At 40.6% G+C, this 12,105-nt stretch overlaps 3 protein-coding genes across 4 annotated transcripts in view; 2 read left to right on the top strand and 1 right to left on the bottom strand.

Annotated features, from left to right (window-relative positions):
- The first annotated feature begins 2,097 nt into the window (after positions 1 to 2,097).
- Positions 2,098 to 5,033, top strand: LOC102307568 (chemokine-like receptor 1). The gene is made up of 3 exons (XM_005934673.3): positions 2,098 to 2,125; positions 2,971 to 3,101; positions 3,217 to 5,033. Exon 3 carries the CDS (start codon positions 3,225 to 3,227, stop codon positions 4,227 to 4,229), a length of 1,005 nt encoding a protein of 334 aa, XP_005934735.1. The 5' UTR covers positions 2,098 to 2,125; positions 2,971 to 3,101; positions 3,217 to 3,224; the 3' UTR covers positions 4,230 to 5,033.
- Positions 5,034 to 5,168: 135 nt separating this feature from the next.
- On the top strand, positions 5,169 to 9,244 carry rnf185 (ring finger protein 185). 2 transcript variants are annotated; one of them, XM_005934670.3, is made up of 7 exons: positions 5,169 to 5,284; positions 5,521 to 5,789; positions 7,368 to 7,386; positions 7,507 to 7,619; positions 7,709 to 7,763; positions 8,791 to 8,908; positions 8,989 to 9,244. In XM_005934670.3, the coding sequence occupies exons 2-7, from the start codon at positions 5,626 to 5,628 to the stop codon at positions 9,087 to 9,089; spliced, it is 570 nt and encodes a 189-aa protein (XP_005934732.1). In that variant the 5' UTR covers positions 5,169 to 5,284; positions 5,521 to 5,625; the 3' UTR covers positions 9,090 to 9,244. The 2 variants fall into 2 exon arrangements, with proteins under 2 accessions (XP_005934732.1, XP_005934733.1); XM_005934671.3 differs by having other exon boundaries at positions 5,171 to 5,284; positions 8,992 to 9,244.
- A 645-nt stretch (positions 9,245 to 9,889) lies between these two features.
- LOC102307248 overlaps positions 9,890 to 12,105 on the bottom strand; it is a 3,974-nt gene continuing 1,758 nt past the window's right edge. The window contains exon 2 of the mRNA XM_005934672.2: positions 9,890 to 11,031. Within this exon, the coding sequence (XP_005934734.1) occupies positions 10,322 to 11,031 (710 nt within the window). The 3' untranslated portion in view covers positions 9,890 to 10,321. The remainder of the gene's footprint in view (positions 11,032 to 12,105) is intronic.

Below are 12,105 nucleotides of genomic sequence, written 5' to 3'. Positions count from 1 at the left end.
AGTGTGGAATTCAAACCCGTATGCCCAAATCTCAGTCTTGACACCACCGCCTCCTCTCGCCTACTCCTTCTTGTGGATCGCCTCACTCCCACCCCCCTTTGAATTTTATATAACCACCTTCCCCTCCTGTCTTCGTCCCACTGTTTCTGCCATCTTCCCCTGATTTCTAGCTTAATAATACTCTTTACTTCCTCCTGACCAAAATTCACCGCCAGATCAACTATCTCATGATTAGTGGCTGCTTTTGCTAACCTGTCCGCTGCTTCATTCCCCCTTACCCCATAGTGAGCAGGGACCCATACAAACACTACTGATAGACCCATCATATGTATCCTGTAAAGGGTTTGCTGAACCTCTAATAAAATATCTGACCTACCTTTCGAATGACCATTCTGTAGACTAACCAAGGCTGCACTGGAATCTGAACAAATAATTGTGTTCAATGACCTCAAATCTTCCACCCACTGCACTGCTAATAGAATCGCTATCATTTCTCCTGTAAACACAGACAAACCATTATTAATCCTCATCCCAATTTTTACCATAAAGTCCAGAATTACCACTGCCACCCCCACTTGACTAGCTGGATTCTTCGAAGCGTCCGTATATACCTGCACATACCCATAATACTGATCTCTGAAACCCTGAACTATATTAGAGTCTAGACCGCCTGCCCCGTCCTTACTCTTCTGGCGCAACAAAGAAAAATCTACAGCTGCTTCAGGAAGTATCCATGGAGGGATTGCAGGCCTAGGCACTCGCCGACATATGTCTAAGTGGTCCAATTTAAGTTCCCTAGCTCTTCCCCCCACCACCCATCCAAAGCTCTTTAACTCCCTCCTGCCCTTCTCCCAGCAAGGTCTAAGTACATCTAATGCAGGGTGATCTGTCCCCTGACCCTGTAAGTTTGCCCAATATGTTAATGTAAGCTGTTCCCTCCTCAACCCTAGTGGCATTTCTCCCATCTCCACCTGCAAGGCTACAGTGGGAGTCGCCCCTGTACAAAGTCTCAACACCTGATACTGAATCAAATCTAGCTTTCTAAGAGAAGTGTCTGCTGCCGAATTATACGCCACACAACCATAATCTAACGTTGACCTCACCAATCCAGTGTATATAGCCCTCAGGGACTCCCTATCTGCTCCCCAATCCTTCCCAAACACCTCAAAATGTTCAAAACTTTTTTATACTTATCCACCAATTCCTGAACGTGTGCACCCCAAGTTAACCTCTCATCAAACCACAACCCCAGAAACTTAAATTTCCTCACTCTTTCTAATCCTATGCCATATAGCTTCAGCTTAATTTCCTCATTAACCCTCTTACTTGTAAAAAACATTGTCTTAGTCTTATCAACTGAAAACTTGAATCCCCACGACCATTCTTCCACTTTACCAACCGCTTCCTGTAACTTCTTTACAACAAAACCAACATTCCTCCCTCTCCTCCATCATCAGCAAAAAGTGAACACCCCACCCTCTATGTCATTAAACACATCATTAATCATTGAACCTGTCAGTCTTCTTCTTCTTCTTCAGTCAAGTTTAACGGCAGCTTGCATCCAAAACTGTTGCATTACTGCCATCTCCTGGCTGTTAACCGTCCGTCACTCCTGAATCCTCAGATCCTCTTGATGGAGACCAGTACTTCTCAAAAACGAAAAACCACCACTTTCCCTTCACCATGACTTAACCACTTGTCCAAATGTAAGTTCCCTTCCACCACTCAGTTCCCTTCCACCACTCAGTTCACCCCACATCACCCTCCTGTGTACCTGTCAGTCAAAAGCTCTCCTGCTTTATATAGAATTCCACTCACACCTGGATCTCATTAACCTCTACCATTGGGAAAACAGGGTAGACTAAATAACACAGTCTAGACAAAGAAACAGGAATAAAATCATTTTTCCACTTAACAAACTCATTCACCCAACGAAACAGTTTGAAAAGTCAATCTCTTCACGTAATCTGACTCATGAGGTTAGTTTAAATGAAATAAACAATTTTACACAAAAGAAACACCCCTTCATTTGGTTACACCCAATTGACATGATCAGGAAGTACTGGGGCGGCCCTTCCCACATACCTGTTTTACACATAGGACCTGGTCATAGGAACACACAATGGTAAGTATAACCAAATGAAAGATCCAAATCAATTAATGATGAAGTGACATTTAGCTTTAAGTACATTTGCACAGATGAAATGAATATAACCAATGCTACCACAAACAGACCCAGGATAGTATGTAGAGCCAAGGTTACATGTGTTGTGTTTACATTAAAGCATTATGATAGACTATACAGGATAACAGAACACAAAATAACAATATATGCAAGTGACAAATGGCAAATGAATTCTGTCCTAGCCACTTTGTCACAGGCTTGTGTATTTTTGCTGCTAGGTTAAAGCCACACCCTTGAGCTTTGCTAATAAGAAACAGAGAGGAGCTGTATAAATGTACCAATATTGATCTAAAATGTGTCGTGAGTGAGATTTATTTACTGCTTCCTTGTCTTGTGATTCCTGAAATGAAAGTTGTTTATTAATCTTTTTTCCCCACTTGGTTTGTTGCATAACAGCTTGGTATTTGATTTTGGGGAACTGCAAAAGGAACATTAGCACAGAACTCAGAATGTCCTGTACACGTGAGCTAATTGAGCCATAACTGATTCTACCTAATAATGTTGTGTAAACTGGTTTTTACAATGTGGGAATTCAATTTTTTTTAGATGCCATGTGTAATATTTGTGGTATTGTATGTCTCCCATCTGCAGTAAACCAGTTTAATTATTTCTTATGAGGTCTAATGCGAGCTCAACCACAGATTACAGTTTTACACAATAACTTCCATTCCACTAAAATGATCTGTAGGCACAATCCTGGTCAAGAAATGTGATATTTTTTTGCCTAAGTTTTGGAGGATATCTCTTTTTGGATGTTACAGCAGTTTTTTCCCTTTCTCTTCTAGTTTCCTGTTGCAAAATACCTACGTCAGTACTTACTGAGTACTACTGCCCATGAAACAGAAGTGAGAAAGTCCACCTAACAGCACAAGCAACTTTAAACTCTCTATTTTCACACGAGACATAAAATCCCTATGTAAGTATCTTTTTCTCTATAAAAAAAACTTTGTGTTATTTATAACCTATAATTTTAAAGCTTATATGTGTAAATGTTTGTATTTTTTTAAAAATCGTGGTTCCATATATTTCAGGAACAATCATGGACGTGGAGTATGTTGATTATGATAACTACACCGCAGACATCGATAGCAACCTCAGCACTGAAGGAACCCTAAATTTATATAGCGCCTCGTCCTCTTCAACTTATGCTCTGGTGGCAGTCAACATCATCATATGTGTTTTGGGGCTTGCAGGAAATTCCCTGGTGATTTGGATTTGTGGATGGAAAATGAAAACCACAGTCATCACCATCTGGTACATCAGCCTGGCCATTTCAAACTTTTTGTTCTGTGCCTTGTTGCCTTTCGAAGTTGTGTACATGATAACTTCACACTGGCCCTTTGGAGAAGGCTTGTGCAAGCTCGCCTCATCCGCCCTGTTTCTCAACATGCACAGCAGTGTGTTCCTGTTGGTTCTCATCAGCACTGACCGCTGTATCATGGTCTTATTTCCTGTGTGGTCGCACAACCACCGCAAAGTAGGAAAAGCCTTTGGAGCCGTCATCCTCATGTGGGTTCTTTCTGCATTCTTAACAGTGCCCTCACTTATGTACAGGAAAACCACGGTCCACGGCTCGGTCATTCAGTGCCACACGGATTATGGGGTCAGACATAAAGCGGTGGTACTGATCCGTTTCATTTGTGGGTTCCTGATTCCTATCCTAATGATTGTCTTCTGTTGCTCTGTGCTTGCCATAAAGCTCAGAAGTCTGACCCACAAGTCAACAAAGCCGTACAAAATCATGGCTGCGCTCATTTTGTCTTTCTTCGCCTGCTGGGTCCCCTACCACACCTTTGTCCTGCTGGAGATAGACTTTAAGAAACACAACCTGGAGGTCATTAAAACTGGACTAAAAGTTGGGGCCACGTTGGCTGCAGCAAACAGCTTCCTATCTCCAGTTCTCTATGTGTTCATCGGCAATGACTTTAAGAAAACCCTAAGGCGGTCTTTATCATCAAGGATTGAGGATGCTCTGGCAGAGGATATTCGTACAGGTGGTCTCAATCACTCAAGGTCCAAAACAATGGAAACTGGCCTAAATTAGAGTTTTTACTAAGGAGTACATCACAGTGCATAAATATGATTACCGTTCTCAATGACACTGATAATATTGAATGTTGAACTAACAGGTTATTATGGTAACTTTAATAGATTTTTGCACAATATCACATTTCAAGACAAAGTGATCACAATCGGTTATTCAGACAAGCAGAAATCTGGGAAACTGCTATTAATTCTTAATCCATTCAGGTTAAACAAAGCATATCTTTGCTCAGGTATTTTTGTGTGTGTGAATGACTGTCTTGTCTTATTGATTATTGTCATGTTTCCTTTGAATTTTATATTTTAAGTTTACTTATTGTACTGCATTGTTAGCTCTGCGATAGATGGGTGACCTGGCCTGGGTGTACCTGCGCCTCTCGCTCCCTGGCAGCTTGGAAAGGCTTCAGGCCTGAAATGGATAAGCACAAGAAAATGGGAAGATGGATGAACTGTGAGGAGCAAAGTGATGCATGTAAATATTAATATGAATATTAATATGAGTGCCAAAAACTGTGGACTCACTAATGAATGTAATAAAATACTGAAAAAAAGATCAAGCAAATGATTTATTGGTCAAAAATTGATAAAATGCCTTCTAACTTACAAACTATGATTCTTACATGTGTGGTGTATATAGAGAGTACTGCATGAAGATTTTAAATATCAGGTCACATTTGAACTCTGACTTCTCCTTCAAGGTCTATAGACTGATTTGAAGGTCAAAGTGATAATAATGCCATATGGAGCTATTTGCTGTTTTTTTTTACTGCAATTGTATGTTGATTGACAACATAGGCATGCAGCAAATGATATATGGGGATTTTAAATATCACGTTACTTTAGACCTCTGACCTCTTCTTCACAGTTAAATGAGACCAAACGTTCACAAAATGTCCTTCATCTTTAAAGCTCTGCTTAAAAGTGGTGGAACCTTTTGTCAGGTTCACCTGAAAGGCCTAACTGAGGGCCACAAAATCCCACCGATTCAGTCTTAGCCACGCCCCCTCCAAGGATCTACTACCGGTTAAGTGGCGTTGCTGAAAGTGTGATGCAAAGGTCTGTAAGGCTATTTTCTAGACTCCTCACAACAAATTATGAGTGTCACTCACCATCCAATCATTTTCTGAGTGACACCGTTTAACATCTGTCGCTCAGCTGTTGGTTAATCTCTGTGAAACTGTCGTTTTGTGCTTAGTTTTCCTTGTTTGCTAACGTTAGCGTAAATGTTCGACATGGACGTTTCTTCCAGCAGGGTATTTTTGTTTGTTTTCACTCCTTTCTCCTCTCGTTAGCCCCACTTCCTGGCCACTGGACCTCTTTATGTGTATGTATTGAGACCCCGGGTGCCATTGTAGTCACCCCAGCTACTTGTTTAGAGGATTTAAGCTGTGTGACAAATGGCCAACGCTGCTCCTCCGACTCCGGGCGTTGAAAACGCAAGTCCCGGATCTAGTAGCTCGGCTGCCGCTGAGAGTGGCAACCAGGACAGCACCTTTGAATGTAACATATGCCTGGACACCGCCAAGGACGCCGTGATTAGTTTATGTGGACACCTCTTCTGGTAAGAAGCGTGCTGCTGTCTGTGACACATGTTTATATTTTTAATTGTGAGCCAGAGGTGAGTCGTGGACACATCAGCATAGCTCCTAAAGAACAATATCGGTTTGTAACTGGCAGACATGACGAGATCGTTTCCAAGCATGCATAACTTATCACATCATACTTGGCAAACACTGAACGGAAATGCTAAGTTTTGGTAGAAGTTAATAGTAGTAGTTAATGTTGCCTGTTTATTAGTAAATTGTGAGGCAGGTCCTACAAAATTTCAGATGTGCAGTGTGACATCCAACATGTAAACAGGGATGGTTTGAGTTCACCTCCACTTCTGAGCCTCTGCGAATGTAATACAGGCCAACCTCGGTCCACACAGAATAGCCAAGGGGTGTGCTATAAAGTGAAGTGTCTCAGATGTGGCTCGATCACTTTGGTAACTTACGCTGAACACACAACCTGGTTCATAACAGGTTATATTCAGAGTTTTGCTTTAAATAAGTATCGCATTTGCCCTAATTGTGGTCCTTCACCTTACTAACACTGTCAAATGAAGCAAACCATGCATCATGCATTCAGTTGGTGAAACGTGCTTTGATTCTTAGTTCTGATTAGTTGCCAAGCCTGTTTTAGAAAATTAATCAGTGTATTTGTGGGCTATTAAGTGGCTTTACAGTGTGTGAAGTTTCTCTCTGATATGAGACGGGGAGGAGGCACAAACCGAGCCCTGGGGGTTCACAAGCTCGTGCACTCCCACGAATATTAGGACGGTTGAGCCAGGGTTGGCCGTTGTTATGAAATCTGTGCAAAATCAAATATGCATGGTGAACTCCTGAAAAACAAGAACAGTCAGAAGGACATTTTATTTGTAAGCTCTTTATCACAGAGAATATTAAATCAGTCAAATATACTTCCCTTTGATTAGGCCACAAACTGAGTGATTACCAGATCTTCTTCATGAGGCTTTGTGACACTGACCTGACCTGACAACACCAAGGGCTCTGAAAGCAATGTGCAGCTGTCCTGTCACAAATAAGCAGCAGCTCCAGGAGTGCTCAAAGAAATAAATCAACTTATGAATTCACAACAACTCTGTCGTCTGACATTTTTGCAGCTCCAGCGTTCCTTTCTGCAGTTTTATTATGTTTGATATATCTTTATTCCTGTAGTATACACAGTGTACCTGTTGTGTACACAGACAGCTGGAGACCTGCTGGTTGAGTAGTCGTTCCTGTTATACTACTTTGAAGCCACCTGGAATGCCTGTGTAGTTGGTGCACTGGGGTGTAAATTCTCACTGGATGAGTCTTTTATGTTCACAAAAATACCCAAGCATGCAAGATTAACTTTACATTACTAGGATCCAAGCAAACCCCAGCAGACTTACAGACACAGAAAGCATAATCCCGGCCTAAAGCAAAGAAAGCCTGACCCTGTAGAACATGCTTTGTAGTACACCCCTTCTGGGCAAAATTAAGTTAAATTTTCAAATTTAAGTTCCTGCTTTGTGACTCATAGGTGCTCAAGGACATTTAATATCTAACTAATCAAGCTTCTCCCATCTTCATTTGCATCTCCTCCTGATTAGCTGGCCTTGTTTGCATCAGGTAAGCTGAAACCGTTGTTTCCTCTTGTTTTTGCACTCCACCAGAAGCAGCACATCGTTACAGATAAAGGAAGCGATTAGCTTCTTCACTTTTTTTTTTTTTTTTTTTTAAATTTTGTAGTGGCTGGAGACTCGACCCAACAGACAAGTGTGTCCAGTATGCAAAGCTGGTATCAGCCGAGATAAAGTAATCCCCATATATGGGCGCGGAAGTACAGGTCAACAGGATCCAAGGTGGGTAAAATTGGTGACTGTGATAATTGGATAGTATTAAATATTAGTGATTTGGAGTCATTTTGGGTAATTCTGGTTATGTTTTACAGAGAAAAAACACCCCCACGACCACAAGGACAAAGGCCCGAGCCAGAAAACCGTGGGGTAAGTACGATAGATCAGTATACAGGCTCTAGAGTGCGACCAAAGTGTACTTCAAGAACAGTTTCCCATCTCAAATCTCTGTTTTCTGCATTATTCATTCGCTTATTATTACCCGCCAGTCTACTGTTGTTTACAGCGCTGTCGGCTGCTGTCTGTCAAGAAAGCCTAATTTCTGCTGTTCAATACTGAAGAAGTTTAGACTTTTTAAAATTGTGCAAAATTGCAGAATATTTTTAAGGTTATCTGCTATAAAAAGCCAGGCCAGGAAAATCTTCATGTTTTTCTGTGTTTTATTCTCAGTTACTCTGACACAAAGGCATCTGCAGTGATGCTTACACACCACACAGAAAAGATCAAAAGAACGATTGATAACCTTTTTGTTAAGTTAAGGCCTGATCCGTCTGAAATTCATAGCCAGTGCTCTGACACGGAGCCATCAATCTCTGAACTCTGAAAAAGCACAGTGTACCCAGGAAACACATATGCTGCGATAAATGCACTGCCCAAGTGTACCCTCTCCCCCCCTCTGCCTTTCAGCAGCAGGCAGCAGCAAACAGGTAAAACTGCAGTGTTAAGCGATGCAGTTGAAAAATTTGGGTGTGCCTAAGAAAAAAGTTAGGTGCACCAGTGCAACCGTGGCAAAAAGTTAGTCTAGAGCCCTGGTATATTTTTATTATCATCCTGAAGTATGCCAAATTTTAAGCTCTTTTTAAAAAAGAATTTAGACATAGTGTAGTGTTTTATAGCCCTGTAAGCTGCCCAGCAATATTATGAATTCATGATGAAACCATTGCATACAGTGATGTAGGTTTGCTGTATCCATTAACAGACTGACATTCCCCACTGGGATCTGTTAGATAATAAGTGTGGAGAGCCAGCGCGTCTCCAGAGAATGATATCATTTGGCACTTGCTGTTGCGTCACGTCTCACTTGCTGTACATTAAACTGTACCTCAGATATTGCAAAGACACGTCTGCTCATTAAGGCAACTCAGACTTTCGTAACTTTTGATGATACGTATTACAGGGTTTTCAGGGATTTGGCTTTGGAGATGGAGGCTTCCAAATGTCGTTTGGGATCGGTGCCTTTCCGTTTGGTATTTTTGCAACAGCTTTTAACATCAATGATGGAAGACCTCCTCCAGGTATTTGTTTGTCACACATCACTATGACCGCTCCAAGCATTTAGCATGTCAAATAACCTCCTGTTAAACAATTTCCCAAGCAGCGGCTCCGGGGACACCGCAGCACACGGACGAGCAGTTTCTGTCTCGACTCTTCCTCTTTGTGGCTCTCGTGATCATGTTTTGGCTGCTAATTGCATAAAACTCAAGAGATCTGACACATCTGTGATTCTGCTTTCATACTTCTCCCCCCCCCTCGCAATAAATGTGATTATACATAAACAAATGACACATAACTGAACTTTTGTCATTTTCATGCTATAAATAATAAAAAGCAAAATGATCTTACTTATAAAAGCAGTTCAAAGTTTTATACAGACATTCTTTAGGGACTGATGAGTGAAATGTACAGTGTTTGAATTTATTGAAGTGTATGTTGTTATTGTTGCCATCTAAATCTAAAGATCTCCAGATTATTTGGAATTGTATTTAATTTTTTTTTCCTGGGTCTGGTCACTGAAACAAGGTCAACCTCAGTGCTGATCATTTGTTGCAAAAAAAGTTTTCAGAAACCCCAAAGTTTCATCACACAATTAGTGGTTTAGTCTTGCTAGTGATGGCGACATAGTGTATGGGTCTACAGCCAGAAAGAGAAAACAGAACTTTATTCTGCATGGAAGGCATGCTGGGAAAAGACAAGAAAAAACAGTTTGCCAAACAGGACTTTTGGCTTGATGCACTTTACAGTTAAAGTTATTTGGCTACAGTAACAATGAGCATGTCCTTTGGGACATACTTTGGGGATCCAGTGATTATTTTAACTGAGTTTTGCAACATAACAAAATTACTTAAATGTAATCTGAAGCTGTTGAACTGTGTGTCGACCTTTACAGATGGTAGTGACCTTAAAAAAAAAAATCTGTCCAGGAACTGCTCGAAATGAAATTACCTGATCAGAGCATAAATCCCACTAAATAGCTGAGGGTGACTTCAAACGGACACTTTTTCAGAATACAAGAATCTTTATTTTAGATTTAAAAAGAAGCATGTAAGCAGAAAGAGTCATTCATTAAACAGTGTTCACCTACGCATTTATTCTCATCAGTTTACTGTATGCAATTGTAATTACATGTAAAATACTGTAATTATTACAGAGTAAAAATTAAGACTGGTTGACTAAGAAACAGCTTTTTCGAAATATGTTTGAAATCTATTGATAAAGTTATGTAAATAAAGATTAACTGTCTGTTTATGGTGTAAATCTAATGACCTCATTGCCTCTAAGTCTTTATTGCCTAATAAATACACTAATCAGGGGGAAACAAACTACTTCACATAAAAAATTTCTTCAATATCTACCACTTTTACTAATTCTGTGGCAGAAGTTTATATAAAAGAAATACAATAAAGTATTTTTTAAAAGTTTAAATGTAATCAGTGTTGTGTTTCTGTCTCCACCTTTTCTTGAGACGCTGAATGTGTAACGTTGAACTCTGCCTCGTACATAATCTGCTGGATCTTTATTTTCGTCTCGCACCTCTTCTGTGGAGCGAGTCTCTTCAGAGCGGGAACAAAGCTCAGCAGGAACAGTTCATCCTCGTCCCGCGGCTTAGTGGGAAAAGAGGGGACATTGTCTTTGACCAACCATTTTGTCGGCATGGGCGTACTTTGGGAGGAAGGTGCAGACGGCGGCTCTTGGGCCGGTTTCCGTTTCTGTCCAGTAACGCCAGTGACAGGCGAGACCTGTGGGGGTGATGGTATCTTGGCCAGAACAGCCAGCTGAGCCACCTGTGTGTCCTGAGTCGCTGGAGGAAGCTGCGTTACAAATGTCACCTGTGGTTTGAGGTCGGGCAGACTCGCGGGGACCTTTACAGCACTCTGTGGTGTTTTGATTGCCTCTGACAAAGCGGTTTCTCCATCCACGTTGCTAGAGTCTTCAGGGTTGTCATGGTCCTCATCATTGTTGGCAGAGATTTCCTGCAGTCCACTTCTTGACCCAGTGAACGGCGCAATGAAGTTCATAAGTTGTCTGTATTTCCATTTGCTTTGAACGTTTTCTCCCTGCTTCTTGCTTTTAAGCTCCATTCGGACCTCCTTCAGGTACCTGTCTCTCATGTTCTTCCATCTTCTTTTGCACTCCTCGGCTTGAAAAGTAGAACATCAGAACGTAAGAAGCAAGAAGCCACAGGATCATTTCTTAATGAGCAATAATAAATATTCAGAAGAGTAAAACAATGGTCTTTTGAAATGAACTGCTCATTGCTGTCCATTTTAGAAATATTTAAAAACTGAATACAACATCTGTCAAAACAACAACTAAAACCTTTAATTGTATTGACGTGTAATACAGTGTTTCTGTTTAAAACTGGGGGCTGTGTGGGCTTAATGTTGTCAAACTTTTTATTCACATGCTCCTAAATCTGTTTGCATTGCAGGTCTATTCTTAGCTGCAAATGTGGGTGAAATGCTCGCGTTTACATCGTTTAGCCCATCTGCGTGCTACAAAGCCGTGCCTTAATAACTGTCGAGAATTTTTTATAATTAAATTATCTGAAATGATGCAGACCTACTGTATTGAACTGATTTTTCCCCTCTTTCTCTAGAGTAAAGCCTACCACTGCTGACTTGATCAGTCAAGTCATTTCGCATCGAGGGGCACATACAGCCCACTTTGATCTTAAGTGGCCCAGTAAAACTATTTTTGTCAGTATAAAGACATTTAATTGCACATTTAATCCTTAAGATATCTTACTATGAAATAAAGAAGTGTCATTTCAACACCACATTTCAGTTTTTCAACATGATAAATGTGTATATATATATATAAAAAAAAGTTTTGGCAGTTTTTCTCAATTGATGAAAATTTAGTTTTAACCAACATTTTTATAGTAGACAGTAAAAAAACAGGACCTTTTCTGTCATATATAATTCATTATCTGCTTTAATGTAGCATGAATGGCTGTGAGGGAGCTCTTTATCAGCAAAGGTGCTTAAAGTATGCCCTCCCTCATATTTTTCAAAGCCATTCAGCAGGTCAGATTGGAGTGCTTACCCCAAGCCTTGTATTTGACACTACAGATCATTGATGATGTTTCATTAACAATTGGCCCCCCTTTGAGCTTCAAATTAAATAACTCCTGATGGCACAGATTCAACAACATATAGTGAACTCATTGCCATGATCAGGAAACCACTTTGAGATGATTTGAGCTTTATGG

This window comes from Haplochromis burtoni, unplaced genomic scaffold (genome assembly GCF_018398535.1).
Source record: "Haplochromis burtoni strain Fernald_Lab_line unplaced genomic scaffold, NCSU_Asbu1 Contig_182, whole genome shotgun sequence".
Classification (NCBI taxonomy): domain Eukaryota; kingdom Metazoa; phylum Chordata; class Actinopteri; order Cichliformes; family Cichlidae; genus Haplochromis; species Haplochromis burtoni.
The sequence above is the reverse complement of the archived record's forward strand: the minus strand, read 5'-3'. Positions and strand labels throughout refer to the sequence as shown.

Excerpts from the sequence above, each read along its gene's own strand:
- LOC102307568 (XM_005934673.3), top strand. The coding sequence starts at position 3,225 with ATGGACGTGGAGTATGTTGATTATGATAACTACACCGCAGACATCGAT.
- rnf185 (XM_005934670.3), top strand. The coding sequence starts at position 5,626 with ATGGCCAACGCTGCTCCTCCGACTCCGGGCGTTGAAAACGCAAGTCCC. Across the intron at positions 7,620-7,708 it reads ACAGGTCAACAGGATCCAAG|AGAAAAAACACCCCCACGAC; the intron begins GTGGGTAAAATT and ends TATGTTTTACAG. Across the intron at positions 7,764-8,790 it reads CCGAGCCAGAAAACCGTGGG|GGTTTTCAGGGATTTGGCTT; the intron begins GTAAGTACGATA and ends TACGTATTACAG.